The sequence below is a fragment of the Plectropomus leopardus genome, chromosome 13 (assembly GCF_026936395.1).
Source record: "Plectropomus leopardus strain MGB_pleo_1.0 chromosome 13, ASM2693639v1, whole genome shotgun sequence".
Lineage (NCBI taxonomy): Eukaryota > Metazoa > Chordata > Actinopteri > Perciformes > Serranidae > Plectropomus > Plectropomus leopardus.
Window position 1 is genome coordinate 14,930,600 of NC_142188.1, and position 17,118 is coordinate 14,947,717.

Sequence of the window (17,118 nt, forward strand, 5' to 3'; positions counted from 1 at the left end):
GGGGGGGAAGAGACGCGAGTCTCTGTGCATGTGCAGCTTCCCCTCAGTGCTATCTTTAAAGAACTGCCAATCTCATACAGCTGAAATTCACTTTTAACTGGCATCTGCTACAAAGTCAGTGAGTTGAGACTATAAATGCTAAGATTCCCTCAGTAATGTGGGAACTTAAACATGAAAGTACAAGGAGAATCCTCTTAGCACAATCAGTGAACTGTGCAGGAAGAAAGCTGGATTTACGCCCTCTCTTTAACTAATGTCTTTTGAAAAAAAAAAAGCATTATGTAAATTTGAGAGGATGGGAAGAATACTCTAAAAAGCAAACTCATTTGTACAGAAACATACTGCACGGCCTTCAGAGCTCACCTGAGAGCAACGTTTCAAACTTTTCTTGAGTTGACTTAGCGGTCCAGTGTGTAGGATTTAGGAGCATGTATTTGCAGAAAATGAACGTAATAATCATAGCTATATTTTGATTAGTGTATAAATCATCTGAAAATAAGAATCGTTGTGTTTTGGTTACCTTAGAATGAGCTATCCTGAATGCTGAACACACGGGAGAAGTTTCAGCTCGGCCACCTTATTGCTAGATCCCACTAAATCCTACACACTAGACCTTTAAGCAAGATCACATATTTGGACTGTGATGAAAAACAAGAATCCTTAACATCCATCAACACAACATGCTTCAATAGCATGGGCTGATTGTTAGACTGTGGGGCAGCTGGGCACACATAAGCAAAGGGCCCCACCACCTTTCCTACGTAGGAGAAAGACACAGACTTTATAGTGGTTTTGTATCTCTTTTTTGTCATGTGGGTCTCCTTGAGATACATTTGTGTCTCTTAGTCATTTCCTATCTCTTTGTAGTCACGTTGTATCTCTTGTTAGCAATTTTGTGTTACTTTCAAAACTTTTTTTGTCTCCTTGTGGCTGTTTTGCACCTCTTTGAAGTCAATTTGGATCTCTTTGTAGCCACTTCGAGCAACTTTTTTGTCTTTGTGTTGTTTTGCCCATTTTGTAAGTATTTTGTTTCTCTCTGCAGGTCCTCTGCATCTCTATGTGGCCTTTTTGTGTCTGTTTGTGGTCATTGTAATTTTCTTCCTGGTCAGTACGTGTGAATTTAAGTGACATTTTGCAAGTGAAGGCCAGGGGGGCCCCTGACACTATGTTCCCTTGGGCCTGTGCGTGTTAGGCCCGTTCAGTAATCCATCCATGATCTTTTGCGATAACAGATCTACACAGGTTAGTGGATGGCAGTAAATATTTCTGTGTGTGATTTTTCAGACAGCATTTACACCACACAGCGTTAAATAGCAGGAAACTCTTTATAGACGTAGAATATAAAATATGCCCTGGGAATAAATACAAAATGTATAACCGTACTTTGCAAGTAAAGACCTTCAAGCTAGAAAATCATTTGGAGTTTTACTTCCAGTCCATTTAGCAAGAGTTTGTGAAATTCTTCAAGTGGTCCACACTTCAGCTTGGCACATAATTTATCAGAAACAACAGTGTTATGCTGTTGTACAAAGGCTTTTACACCATACTGGTCCTTTGACAGTGAAAAGAAACATTGCCTTTTCCACATTACCAGTTTCCTCTTGGCAGTGCAGCTATAGTTAACTGAAAAAGGGAAGGCCTGAGGGTGCTGGCCTCAGTGCTGGCTGCTCATACCTTCTGTGTCCTGGCCCCAGCTGTGGGTTAGCAAAGAGAGGATTGCCATTCCTGTCCCCAGCCATCTGACAAGCCACCACCCCCGTCGCATCTTCTGTCAAGCCTTATTGCCTGCCCACCTGGACATAAAAAAAAAAAGAAAAAAGGAGAGAGGATTTTTCATTCATGTCTCAGCAAACCTTCCAGGCCTCGCATGCTAAGCTGTGACCGAAACACACGCAACGCACACATGCACAGTCACCCACAGCATTATCATTAGGTTAATATTTTCCAAGAACGGAGTAATCTCGCAATCCAATTTTGTTAACAGTAAATAACATAATCCACTGGATTACCTGAATCAATCTGAATGTGTGCAGTTGCTTTTGGATTACTCTAATTCTAATCGACTGGATTTTCTGAAATGTAACAATACTTTGATCTATCAAACATGCAGATTTGAATAGAACTGCAACAATTTCTAACTTATTGATAATTTATTCCAGGTGAAATCTGTACTGACAATTCCTTGGAGAATTCAAAGCAAGTAATGCTCATTTTCCCCTTATGTAACCCTGAAGGCCCTGACACACCAAGCTGATGGTCAGCCCTTGGTCAATGTCAGGCCATCAGTGGACATCTGTTGGCGCTGGTAGGCTCTTGTTGCTTGTTTTTCATCTGACTAAGCATGTTGAATTAGTGTTGGAGCTGGCGATGGCCATCGGTGAATGAAATCAATCTGATTTGCAGTTTAGCTCAGTATACACAACATTAGAAATGGAAGTGAGGAAAGCAAACAAACACCCAAAATCAAGAGGGCGTGGGAGGGGGAAAAAATTATTATATAAGTTAATATTTCATAGTAGTTAAGCTTTGTAACGGAAACAGTTCATAATTGTTTGTTCTCTTTGTTATTGTTCACCGGAGCATTCACCTGGTGTCTTGAATCCTTCCTATTCTGGTTTCCCTTTTGAATGATGAATAAAACTCCCAACACTAGCTGGTATGAGCTGTTATTTCCTCTGATGCAGCTTTAGAGCTATGTGCTGGTTGGCTTTTGGTTGTAGTGTTTGCATTGTGTTAAAGTGCTTTTTTTGTCACAGATCATACAGGGTGAATAAAAATAATCAAATAATCATAATTTTCATTACTGATTAATCTGCAGATTAATTTCTCAATTAAGGGATCAATCATTTGGTTTAGGAAATGTCAAAAAAATAGTGAAGTCCAAGGTTATGTCTTTGAATGTCGTGTTTCCAAAACCCAAAGATATTCACTGTGATTTACTATGATATAAAACATAGAAAAGCTGGGAAATCTGTGTAATTAACGCTGAAAACAGCATCATCTTAAAAATATTATGACAGGGTTCTCGCACATTTCCGCAAATGAATTTTCAAAAAGCTTCCATAACTTTTCCATTAACCTGTTTCCGAGACTTCTTTTAAGTAGTTTAAATAGGCAGGCCTAGATGGAGAAACAGCCATGCAGTGTTAAATGTGCATTTCCCAGGTATTTGTGGATGCACACCTGCTTACTCACTTTGTAGACATTCCTGCCAACAACTATCTGCACAGGCCAATACACCAGACCAAAACATACAGGTACCTGTAAAGTCTTAACCTGCTATGTAACAGCTTTTTTAGCATTTTCACTTTTTGCTCCCAATGTGACAGCGTCTGTCTTTAGCCCACAAGGGTGCACACCCTGGGTAATGATGGAAGAGGGGTCCCATCAATATGCATCAAGCAATGCTAGTGACATTTTAACGTACATGCAGTAAAGCACTAGATTTTAATGAGTAATACAAGAACAATATTTAACTCTAATGTTAGACATGTTTTGGGATCTTTATGACTATAAAACAATGTAAAATCAAAACTTCTCCAAAACATTTGTTTAGTTCCAACCCATTTCCAGGCCTGATCTTTTTTTTCTAATTTCTTAACTTTTCCACAAATTTCAGGGATGCAAGAACTAGAGCTAGACCGATATATCTGGCAGCCAATTTTATCTACCAATATTGGCCCCTCACAGTATCAATAACGGTTTGTTTGTTGTTCCGTGTGATCAACATGAAAAGCTTTTTTTCGCAGACCATAATTCAGAAACAAATATTTAGAGTAACTTATAATTATGACATTCTTTATGAAGTTTTCTGTTTCAGTGCATTGATGTCATTTTTCACAATAAAGGTTATTGTTAAAATGTAAAATATCCTGCCATCATTATCTTTTTCACAAGTATTTGCATTGCATAATTTTATTTATATCGGCATCTGCCCCAAAAAGCCATTATCAGTCAGGCTCTAGCAGGAACCTTGTTACTTTAATGATTAATCTATCATTCAAATAGTTGGTCATTATTTTTCTGTCTATCAATTAATAAATTGGTTGACAAATCGTTGCAGCTCTAAACGACCCCATGGTCAAAGTAACCCGCGACAAACTTTTTAAAGTACCTTTCTACAGTGTGTTTACGTTTTACACACACATAAAGGAATACATATCAGGTGGAATTTAAATACTGCACAAAGAAAACATCCTCGTCAGAAGTTATTACCTTGTGTCAACAAATGCACAAGCCACCAGTACAAAGGATCAGTCAGAGCAAACTGCAGCACAGACATTGTACTGTATCAGCCCCATACATTATGATGGCGCCTCAATCCACATGACAGACAGGATTTATAGTAAATACTACTATTCAGGCTCTAGTGGAAATCACAAGCAAAGCAGGTAGGTGCAGATTGTATGTTGGGCTTTTTCATGCGTTGCACACACAAATCCGTAGCACACAGCCTCCACTGTGAGCTGGAGGAAAGCGAGGTGTCAGTAAGAGGAATAGAGGGGTTTCTTAGCTTCTGTCTGTCTGAGCTATTTGAAGTCACACCTTCCTCACAGGGCTTATTCTCAGAGCAGGCGATAAGCTGTGAAATCAGCTTTCATAGCATATGCTAAAGGGACGGGAGAGGACTCACAAGCATCAACACTATCATATCAAAGCGTGTTTGACAAAATCAAAAATCTGTGACTCATACTATCAGCATTTCTTCATTTATCAGTGATTCCCCTCTCTTTCTCTTTCACACACATTGTACAGTATGCATTTACTTGCTTTCTTACAAATCCGTGCAGACGTAAACACCCAAACAAATTCTCCGCCAGTGAACCCAACGCACCAAAACAGCAGACATCTTGAATGAACAGTCTGTGTACAGCAGGAGACAGCTGTGTTCTCTTCTCTTACAGTGCAACAAGAGCGATTTCACACTGGTTTCCTATTCTCTCACTGCCTTCTCATCTCTCCTACTCCCAGTGGTGTTCCCTTTTGAAGCAGATTTGATTTCCCACATTCGTACATCTATCTTTCTTAAGAGGGCTGAGTAAGATGGCTTTGATCCCTTTCACATGAGAAAACTCAGACCTGCACAGCCTGCCACCCTGAAGAGGGAAGTCATTTCTTTCCACAGCTTCTTCCAAATCTCCTCTTGGTTGACATGGGAACGCTGTGTCTCATTTACATAGGCTAACAACGATGTTCCTTCAAACTTAATGAACAGGGAAAATGGAGAGATTGCTGACCAAGTGCTGAGAGAAAAATGGCTCCAATGCTCCGTGTCCCACACAGTCCTCTCAGAGCGGCTCATGAGTCACATCATGAACGGATATCAGTATTTTCAGCAACAATACCATGCTATCATGAAGTGTAGCAGTTCAATTACACTCTGCTCTATCATAATGCATATTTTGCTACTACAATCCTCCCTCCACGTTAAGTGTTTCTGCAGAATAAAAATGCTTGCCTATATGATTATACAGTATCTCTGCCATCACATTTCTGTGTTGAAGGGGGGAAAGTGATTAAACTTACAATGCAGGGGGCGGACAAGACAGAGCAGACAGTGTTTAAGGTAGAGTGGGGAGAGGTGAATGAAGCAATCACAGTTATGGATTACACCGAGAGTCAAGATGCAGTTCTTTATCCCCTAAGTGCAGGGGTTTTGCGCTCCGTGGAAGAAAAAAAAAAACAGCTTGTCTCTCTCTTTCTTCCTCTGTCTGTGTTCCTTCGATCGCCTCTCATCTGGCATCGAGTTCTTTTTCCACCTCTTCCTGTTCAGGAGCTTTGGTGTTGACAGACTGTCAGAGATGTCTCGATAACAGCAATCCTAACTTCTTGTTAACTCTTTAAGGCCATGCAAGGTACCAACAGCAGGAAACATATAATTATTAATAATACACTTCTCCTAAGCAAGTGGACATGAGTAATGATCATTTCATTAATGGCACAGTCAAAATAAGATGGACGCAAGATCACAGTGACCTTGACCTTTGAACATCAAAATCTAATAAGTTCATCATTGAGTCCAAGTGAATATTTGTGTCAAATGTTAAGAAATTCCCTCAAGGCTCTCGAGAGATATTGTGTTCACAAGACTGAACGAGAGGGACGGACAGACAATCAGACGGATGGACGGACAATCAAAAAACACTTTAGCTGATGTGGAGGCAAAAAAATATGGACTTTGCGTGCAATGGCTTAAGTTTGAAAACTCTCTCATTTTTGATTTCTTGTTTTTTTAAGATTATTTTTGGGGGCTTTTATGTCTTTATTTAACAAGACCGATAAAGCATGAAAGGGGAAGCTCGCCATAGTGTGCCCGCATTTTGCATAAAGCATGAAGGCTCCACAAGTTGTCATTCGTCATGTGAAACACACATATTAGACAAATGGTTGTGATTGGCCTGGGCAAGGCCAGGTTGGCTGGAAATTATTATGTGCCAAAGCAAAAAACACGTGAACTCGCAGATTTATCTGGTTCCCAGGCTAGACTGGACAAACTGCAAATGACTTTCTCATATTATAATCACATCAATACCAATATCCAGAAATACATTTGTTATCTAGGGAGTTATATTACAAGTTAAGAAAATGTTACAAAGTCTTTTTCACTGCTGTGCTCTGTTAATTCAGTGTTTGGAGCAATTAAGAAGAATGGATGAAAAGTACTCAAAGGCAGAAACTTCAGTCTTCCAATTCATCAAACTGTGATCTAGTAGACTAATAAAAAGAAGAGTTGTTATCTGCTGTGTTTGTCAAGGTGTTCCGCCCGATGTGTCATCATACAGAAGGATGCCATCTGAGCAGCAGAGCACCATGACTGCTGGATTCCCTCCTCATGCCCGTTTTCCTGCTGGCAGCAGTGCTATTATAGTCTGAGGTGAAAAAAATGGCTTTGACTCACCGTGCTGGATGACTTAACTGAGAAATAATTATGTGTCTGCCTATAGAACTTTATAGTGTCCTTTTTTGCAGGCATCTAATTTTAAAGTCAATTTCAAGTTATTTTTCAATTGACAGATCTGTCTTTGAAATCAATACTTACAAAATAATTAAGCTAAATGCTGAAGAACTCGCACACAGTGTAGAGACATTTTCTAACATAAACAAAAAAGTCTAACATGCACAGCTTGGACCTCTCCATAATAAGCAACGAAATATTCCTTTCATGTAAAGACTGCTTGAAATCTCGTCCTGCTGCTTTATCCCCATGAATTGTTTTGTCTGTTATTATCTCAAAATAAGTGCATTCAGTTCTACAGGGTGTGGAAGAGAGTAATGACCTAGTAATAACACCTCGCTGCTGTTTTCCAGCTGTTTTGTGGAGGTGTGGAGGCTGCTTCTCTTTGATAACTGACAGCAGAGCATTTTTGAGTGGGTCACACTATTGTCTCTTAAATATGTAACAGTGCAGTTAACCACTGTAGCAGAACAAAACAGACTAGTGGCAGAAGAGCCACAATTCACTGGCATAATCTGACTGATGTACCACTCCAACAATCTCTTATCTTGACTGTTACATATTTCAATGCAGTCTAAATAATAGAGCTGGGCTCTGTGGTTGAAATCATTGTAAAGTATTTACCTGGATATTTACCAATAGATATCCATCATTCATACCGCAAGTGTTTGGAAATCACATCAAATAATCAAACTGATGCTTAAAGCTAAGAGCTGTGTTAGACTGTTATGTATTACAAGAGAACAGAGTCTTCATATGTTCATGTCTTTTAATCACAGTTTGTTCCAAATCATTGCTTTAGACATGAGATGTCAAATAACATCGAGATAAGATTGTGCCAACACAATATGATTCCTCTTAAAGTAAATAAAAGAAAATACTGAATTATACCTCTTCCTAATATAGAGCAAGCAAGAAAACTCTGGCCGATGGAGTGCAAAAAATTGCCTAGATAAGTCACTGTCGACTTCAACACTTGGTATTTATAAGCATGCTCTGTCTTCTTACTTTGACATGAATTGCATTTGTTATTGGGATGCAATAATATCAGCATGTCATTGGTATCGGCCAATAGTGGCTTTAAATTGAAATATCAACCCAAATTATTTTTCTTATTTTGCACAATAAATGAGAAATTCATATTCTAAAAGACTTCATTTTATGTTTTCATCTGCAGGTGGGGCATCACGATAAGAGTGTGCATAATATAATGTTAATTCCATGACAGAAGAGACTTGATGATTTCTAAAATTAGGGTGAAGAAAAAAAGAGGAAATATCGATATCTACAATAGTTATCAGCCAAACAAGTTGTTACATATCGGCATATGCCAAATGCCAAATCCCAAATTTAGTTTGTGTTCTTTTCAATTTTTTCCCTTCTCTCTTTTTTGCTGTGTGTTTACTTTTGTAAGTTGTCTGTCCATATATTGCTGTACACAGACTTGTATTTTTATTATTATTATTATTTTTTATTATGTTGTTTCTCTGTTGTTTTATAATGATTTATATAACTGGTAGGACTCCCTCAAAAATGAGATGGCAGGACTCTAGGGGTTGTATCCTACTACATAAATTTGAACATAAATGACAACAATATTCAGGGAGTATATTAAGCACTGATTGCGCCTAAGGAACAGCTTGCTGTTGCAGTGGTTGGATCGAGGTAGTGCAAAGTTTTGCAAAAATAGATCCAGGGAGAGTGGTTTTTCAACCAAGTGACATGTCCCCTAGCCTGTTTGATGAGGCATGGAGCAGATTAGGTCATTTTCATTGTTAAAAACTGAAATATTCTGATGTTTGCTAGTTTGCATCACATCCAGGAAGAGTTCTTCTTGTCAAGTCTTACTAAATCATTATTCCTGCTTAAAAGATTTGACAAATTATAATGAAAAGAATAAGGACCTGAGCATGTCCTGCTAACCTTGTGGTTAATGTGCAAAACACAACTGCAGTATTACCCAACCGATAAATAAGCTCATCCATGATGTGGAAAGCAGTTGGAGACACTGGATTCTTTGGAAACCTCAACTGAGCAGAACATTCAGCAACAAAGTGCCTAATGTGCAAACTAACTACAGAGAACAGTCATTTCTCAAGAGATCTGACGCCCTCATCAATCTCATATCAGCCTCCTCCCCTCAGTGCAGGTAATGAAAACTGCGGACTCATCAGTGTAACAAAAGCACCAGATTGCATCTTAAGTGGCTCCTCCCATCCATATTTACAGCGTAGAGCCATGTCATCCGATCGATCAAGTGACCAAATGAAAAAAACAAAGCGCTGTAAATTATACCAAGATGTAAGTCATAAAACCTGGGAGATGCCAGCAGCACATGGCTTCATAAATTAGTTATCAGTGGGTGCTATTTTACCCATAATGCCAGAGTGCTCAAACTAACTGCAACACAAGGATTATTTGTTTAATCACGATGTTTACAACCTTATTACATCCCCATTAGCATCATAATAGCAGCAGACTGTCCTGTCATATTCATATTTAAAACATCCACAGCCAACAAACACTCTTTGCACTTTTGCAGGAACATAGGGAACAATAAAACAAACAATGAATTGTGCTTTGCACCGACAATACAATAGATTAAAATGCTTTAATAGACTGATACTGACTAATTAGAAAAGAGAATAACACATTGGAACAATAAAATGGTGTGAAATGAATGAGAGAAATGGCATAGGGGCTCAGCACTCTTTCAAAACAGCATGACGACTTATCCTTTCTGTGTGTAGTTTGTATGTTTTGTTGTTTGCCAAAGAGCTGCAGCTCTGGTAATGTGGAAACAAACTTCCCATTGTGTGTGTGTGCATACATGCGTGCGTGTGTGTGTGTGTGTGTGTGTGCGTGTGTAATATAGTTCTGACTTTTGCAGAATGCATGCTGGCTCCAGCTCGGATCTGCTAATACAGCAAATTGACGATTAATGTCAGCCTTCTGAGAAACATTTTATGTAAAAATGTCTCATCCCCACGTTTGTCAACGCTGCCAGCACTCCCAGGAGACTCACTTTCCACTAACCTTTGCATGCAGTGTCCATGCATGTAACACATATTTCTCCCATTAGAAAATGCATTCATGCAGACTCTCTCCCCTCTCCAGACTGACTGAGTTGGTGCCAGAGAAAAGAGGCTGCGTGTAACTCAAGATATCCTGGAGAAAATAAGTTTCCTTCTCCAACAGATGTTTTATTTTGGGTTAAGTATGCTTATATAATACGTATGATGTATTTTTTGTAAGACATGATGTGACTTTGCTGATCAACATGTGGGTGTGACTCATAAAAGCAGTACCGATGCAGCAGACACACTGTAACGTTATCTCTTTCTCTTTCAACAAGTCATTACATCCTAAATGTAATTATATGGATTTGGTTTTGTTATTGTGTATTCATGCATCTAAATATCACAAAAGGAATACAGGAAAGACAGTACTTAAATAACAATAAGTGACAGCTAGATTGTTAACCATGAGTGTTATTGTGCCATTTACTAATGCAGCATCATATAGCTTCTAGTCACTGAAGTTGTCACTCTGTGTCATTCAGGCAAAATTTACGAAAACACTATTGTCCAATGTATAATTACTACAAAATGTTTGGCTATCTTGCCTTTATGAGGTTTGTATTTGAGGTTGTTCTCATTTTATACTGTAAATACAATCCGTCACGGAATTACATAATGATTTTCGTAAATATTTTTAATATTTTAATTTTAATATTTTATAACATTTTAAACAACCATCTTTTACAAACATCTTTTTGAACTGAAGATTAGATTAGATTTTAATTTTAGAATAGTAAAAAAGATAGTAAAACTGTTTGATCTAATTCCAGCTTCTCCAGTAAGGGTATGTGTAAAATGAACATCTTTGGGTTTTGGACTGTTGGTCAGGCTAAACAAGACCACCTTGGACTCTGTAAAACTGTAATGAGCATTTGTCACTATTTTCTGACATTATGTAGACAAATAATGGACATATCCATCAATAATTAAAAAAAAAAAACTACATTGTAACCCTGGAAAATAAAAGCTTGTGTGCTAGTGTATTGCCACTGCTTTAAACTTTAAGACTCTTCATCCACTGAAACCATAGTAAATATGCATGCAATGCACTCTGGTTATTCATTGCACCAAGCTACAACAATTACAATCCAATGCAACAGTCCTGCAATAAATTGTACCTTCATGAAGGTTATAATGTTGACTTTGTTAAAACTGTTTCAAAGAGATGCTGATTCCACTAAATAATCATTTTGGAAGCTGCAGTTTATGGTACAGAGAGGTGTTTCGGTCATTGATAAAATAGGGTCGAGAAAAAAAAATAGAAACACCTGTAGCACCTTTAAAATGATGGTGCATGCATCTCATGAGTTTTCAAGAATTTGATGTGATGCCATCAAAATTGTTCTTCTTGTCCAACCAATAGTCAAAAACAACCCCAAAGATAATCAGTTTACAATGATATACAACACAAAAAATTAGCAAATCCCTACATTCAAGGAGCCAAAACAGGACAACTTTTTGCTATTTTTGCATGCACAGAATATAAAAAAATTCGTTAAAGCACTAACACACAAAATTGCATGGTGCAGCTTTAACTCAGCTTATGTATGATTAGTGCCTAAATGGTAAACTGCTGCACTTGTACAGTGCTTTACAATTTGCCTCTCATTTATACATTTAGACACACACCAACGGCAGTGAGCTACCGTGCTGACCGTTGGGATCAATTTGGGCTTCAGTGTCTTGCAGAGCGCAGCTGCAGTCGTCCCTAATGCAGAGCATGGAAACACAGAGTGGTGAGATACTAAATCAGAAATGGGGAGTTGTGGTCTTATAAAACAGCCACGCAGTGAGACAGTTGATACAGTAAATGACTAAATAGTCTCAATAGGTGACATCACAGGTGAGCCATGTCTTTCCTCAGCCTGTAAGTTAATCTCAACTTGGCAACAGTAAGCAAATTCAAGCCCATTAGATATCTGTAACAGTAATGTAACACCAGCTGCTCAACTCCAGTGTGCAACTTAAGACTAGGTAACGTAAACCAGCCTGATGCCTCTTTAAGCAAAGTCATACATAGACACACGTGCACCAAATTACACAAAAAGTAAACAGGATGATTAATAAACAGACCAAATGTTAAGTCAGTTTGGTTTGGTGTACTAGACCAGTGCAGAGCTATTCATTACAGACAGTGAGATGTAATCAGTGGTAGAGAGGGAGCCTCGGTGCTCTAATGACGGGAGTGATTAGCCCTGGCTAACAAACCGGCCTGCTCATGGCTCACACCCAGTTAGAGATAGCATTCAAATACCAAGCAGAAAGCAGGCTAAATATCCAGGCAAGCAGCTGCTGCTGAAGCCTTATCACTCTGCAGTTCACAGATACTGAGACAATCTATTAAACGACTGCCATAAGGTATCTGATCACTGAGACAAGGAGACTTTTGAGAGGACACTGTAACTCATGCTTTGCACTGCTGGGCCAGACACTCCCTTTACACTCCCCAACAATTTCAGCTGCACAAGGAAACGTTAAGTTTAGTATGAGAACTTAATATTTAAACTGGACTTGACATTGGTAGACTGCACCATGCCTACGTTTACTAATCCTCCTGGTTAGTTATGTTTAACGAAGTGAAACAAAACTAAAAGGATGGCAGACATAAACGATTTGGTTGCCTTTAAGAGGAGGGCTCACTTTTTTACCGTTTAGGAAACAGCTTAGTAATTTGCACATAAAGTCACAGTGAATTGAAAAATGGATTTTATACTTCATTAATTTTTCCATTTTCCATGCCACGATACACACGTATTTAACAGTAAATACCCCAAAATTTACATTTTCCTACACCCAAACGTCAGTAACACTTCCATTACAGTTGATGATGTATCTTTTGGCACAAAACAATTTTCCCACACATTTTCATGAACAAAATTTCAAAACTCTCCATGATTTTTCAAGGACCAATAATCATTTTTCAATTTTTAAAAACATATCAGATTCAAACCCTCTGTACACATAATGTCAGCGAGCTAGCATACATGAGGGGAAAGACGGAAAGCAGGGAGAAAACCAAGAAACATACATATATTACAGGTACGCTATGTCGACAGCTTTAGAAAATAAATTTGCAGTTACACGAAAGGTTATCCATGGGAGATGACTGTATTCATTTCATTACACATTACAAAATTCCAAAGCTTTCAAATAATATTTTTACTGATTTCATGACTTTTTAAGGACTGTACAATGTGATTGTGAAATTCTTAGACTTTTCCAGGTTTTCCTGGAACCCTCAGAACTCTGACAAAAGTACGCCTAACAGATATCAGACTGCTTTCAGCCTGAGTGATTGCTCCCTGCGTTAGTGTAGCCTACCCTGATCTTTCTACGCTGGCTGAGAAGTTTCAAATGAACTGCATATCCAAATTCAAAAAACAAAAAGCCACAACTCAAATGCTAAACTCATAACAGAAGTGAGTGTCAACAGATGCTGACAAAGAACAGAGGGAGTGATTTCAATCCACATTGGCTCCAACCTGCACTTAGCGTCGCTGTCCACAGAAGCAGCCGTTTGTCAGCAGCATTCTTGGGTAACTGAAGGGGACAGCAGCCAAACTGCCTTCATCAGGCTGATGGACAGCAGACATTTACTGAACAAAATGTTTTTTATGTCAGATCTATGGGAAGAAATCAACAGTGCCTATTGATTTGTTGATTTTATTTCTCAGCCCACCATAAATAGTGGGGGGGAATCTGCAACTTGCAGACAGTCTAAGAGGTGATCAATCAATGTAGATGCAAGTAGTAAGTTAATAAATACATAAACAGCTTGAAATATATTTGATATAAGCAGGTGTCATTGCAGATTTGTGAAGCTGTTTCGTGGGAAAACACCACCTGAAATACAGAACAATTCCAGTGTGTTATTTGCATGGCCTATTAAAGTTCAATCTATATTTTAGAATATGAGCCACTCTCTCCATTTCCCAAAGCCAGAAATCAGAGAAGTAAGTCTCAGAGTGGTTATGTCATCGGGTATAAAGTTTGGAGCTGCTCTACAGACAATGACAGGGAGCCTGATTTTGTGAACCCACAGAGAGTTTTTCTCTTTCATTGCAAAATGACCTTTATTTTATTGTAGTGCTGTGTTCTGGGAGAGAGTTGTTCATGTTTACTATTATTTTTTGATGGTCTTAGACCATAGGAATGATACTTTATGTATGAATAATGAAAATGGATGCAGTTCCCCTTTAAATCACACAAATGTCATGTATACATGTCAAAGGCAATAGGTAATGCACTTTTTTCCAAAATGTGCAAAGCCTTTTCGATATGCAAATTCTTCAAACTGTCTCATCCAGTGCATCATTCATTACTGTATGACAAATTCGGGAAGGCCTTCTCAAAATGTTGTTTACTGACTATTTTAATTTGAACTTAATGCTTCATGAGGGAAGGAACACAACCAGAAACTGAACTAGAGCAAAGCAATATATCAACATAATGTGGGGGCTTCCCAATTATTGTTGTCATTACAAGAATGATTCATCTTTGGGGGGAAAAAAAGTTTAATTTACTGTCAAGTTGTACTACAAATGTAAATGTCAGACTGTTTTTTCTTTGCATGAAACCAGATCAAAACAGAAAAGGCAGCATGCAGCCGAATGAAAGAAGTGTTAATATAGCTGCAACCTCTTAAAAGTAAAGACCAGATAATTGCAGTGTGATCAAAAAAAAAAACTTGACCTATGATTCAGAGCACTTGATCCAATAAACCCAAGAAAAGCTATAAATGCATGTCAGTGTAAATATCAAAGCCAATCAAGCTTAATTAACTGTGTAAAGCACAACTGTGACCCTATCCTGATAGAACTGTACAATTTATCCTGTTTAACCCCCTTGAAACCTGGATCAACATCAGTTTTCTTCTGCTGTGCTACGGTGCCTTTCACAAGCTATTTGACCCTTTTAAACCTGAGCAAATTGGTTTGATTTCTTTCTAAATCAAAGGGAAAAAAAAGGCAATGACCAAATGGACAAGAAATTTCCCACAAACTGCAAGAAATAAGTAAAAGGTGAGAAGAAAATAATCTAAAAATTTTTAAAAAGAGCGGATGAGTATTAGAAAAGTATCCCGCAAAAAGTTTCTCATTGCCTTCTCCCCATGTTTTTTTAAAGAAATTTGCTCTTTTTTTTAATTTGCTCTTTATGCATTTGACCATAAATACTTTATCTTCTTAAATCACCAAAAGTAATGAGTATTAATCATTTGAAACGTGGATCAGCATCAGTTTTCTTGTGCTGAATTAAGAGGCCTTTCACAAGCTATTTAACCAACGACCAACTTGGCAAGAAACATCCCACTAATTCCAAGAAATTAGTTAAAAGTTGACATGACAAAGACCTTAAAATTGTAAGGACAAAGGAGGAGAGGGGGTTAAAAGGAAAATATATTCAGAATTACTATATTACATTTAAAATTAGATTACAGAGAAAAAGAATCAATACATATATTTAAAAATAATTGATAATTAATCATTTCAGTGGGGGGCATTTTCTTGTTTGTTTTTTCTTGTCTTTTTTTTCTTTATTTAATTTATATATTACTTATTTTCTTGTTTTTTTCTGTTTTGTTTTGTTTTGTTTTTTTACTAATTTTTCGTTAATTCTTGGGCCATGTCTTGTAAAGTTGCACATGGCCCTTTCCCCATATTCTTTTGAAAGAAACCAATCAGCCTTGGTTTAAAAGGGTTAACATGATCAATATGGCTAGTATTTGTACTGGTATGGGTAATGGGCTGTAAACCCCCATCGCATTGCAATTAAATTAAATGTCCTTGTTTGTTGTCAATCACTAACACTGCAGGTTCTTTCCTCTGTATGATGATGTAATTGCTTTTTATGAGGAGTGATTCGTAACCGAGTGCCCGTTGTATGCATGAGGCTGTGGGAGAAAGAGTAGCCCTCAGTGCGAACAGTATTCTCAATGTGCACTTGACATAGAAATGAAAAGCTATTATGGAGCTGATGTTCATTCGGCTCCCCTAATTATATAACTTCATCCCACCTCTGTTACCAAGTGCATTTTATCATATTCCCTATGGGGGGAGCGTGCTAAGCTGACGGGTGCTGATTCAAAGCGCAAACATAAAAAGGTTGGGGTGTTTAGCCTGGGTATTTCGGCTGGAAACACTGACCCTAATGGGAGAATGTATAAACACCATTATGTGCTTTTGCAGTGCTGCCAGCAGCAAATGAAAGATTTAATGTGGGCCTCAAGTGCTCTCATGATTATTGTGATGGGCTGAGATGGTTTGAACATGATAAACCCGGTGCACCTGTTTATGCAATGTACTTTCACAGACAAAAATATGCTCGTTCTGAGTAGAGGAACTAAGAGGAAATGAGCGCCCCAGGGTTGTTTTGGTGGTTGAATGTCTGCAGGGAACATAAGGACGTATTCTCAGTTAATGGCAATAGTGACTTAATTAATTAAAATTAAAGATGTGATTTCAGAGGCAAACTTTGCTGATTTTTAACGAGCTTTTTATCAGTTTTACAATGTGGGTAGTGTGTGTTGATGAACCATGGCAAAATTCCTTCCATCGAACCACTGCTTAAATATCCCTCCTGCCCCAGCAAAACTCCACCAGATGGTGCAAATTGATGCAAAACATGTCATTCAGTGGAGTTTCACTGGCTATCCAGGTTGTTGCTTGAACTACAGGCTGTACTTGTGCATTTTAGTATTGCCCACCATCTATGCCGCCATTGCAGACACAGAGTATAGAGGAAGATCTAGGGACAGACCCTCCTCTCTTTCTGCCTAAAACCTGAACTGAAATACAATCAAATTGTAAAACTAGGCAGTGCAGACTGAATAAAAAACAGAATTGTGTTACTATACTGTCTATTTCTTGCCTTAAATGTTTTCAGAATATTTGTGCCATGTTTAGCTTAAACAGTGAGCATCTTTAAACAAGAAGTGGGCGCCAAACTGTTTTCTGCACAGTGAAAATGGAGGCCGATTATACTGCAATCAAATTAAGCAGCGCTCATCAAAAATAACTTAAGATTCTGCTACTGAGTTATCTGTTTCTCACCCCAGATGTTTTCAGAAACATGTTTAAACTCACT

General features: G+C 38.1%; 1 protein-coding gene across 4 annotated transcripts in view; it reads right to left on the minus strand.

Moving 5' to 3' along the window:
• The window catches only part of LOC121954395 (protocadherin-15-like), a 255,337-nt gene that overhangs the window by 174,170 nt on the left and 64,049 nt on the right, over positions 1-17,118 (minus strand). For all 4 annotated transcript variants that reach the window (XM_088086315.1, XM_088086313.1, XM_088086314.1 and 1 more), the window contains one exon: positions 1,675-1,793. In XM_088086315.1, the coding sequence (XP_087942441.1) occupies positions 1,675-1,765 (91 nt within the window). In that variant the 5' untranslated portion in view covers positions 1,766-1,793. The remainder of the gene's footprint in view (positions 1-1,674; positions 1,794-17,118) is intronic.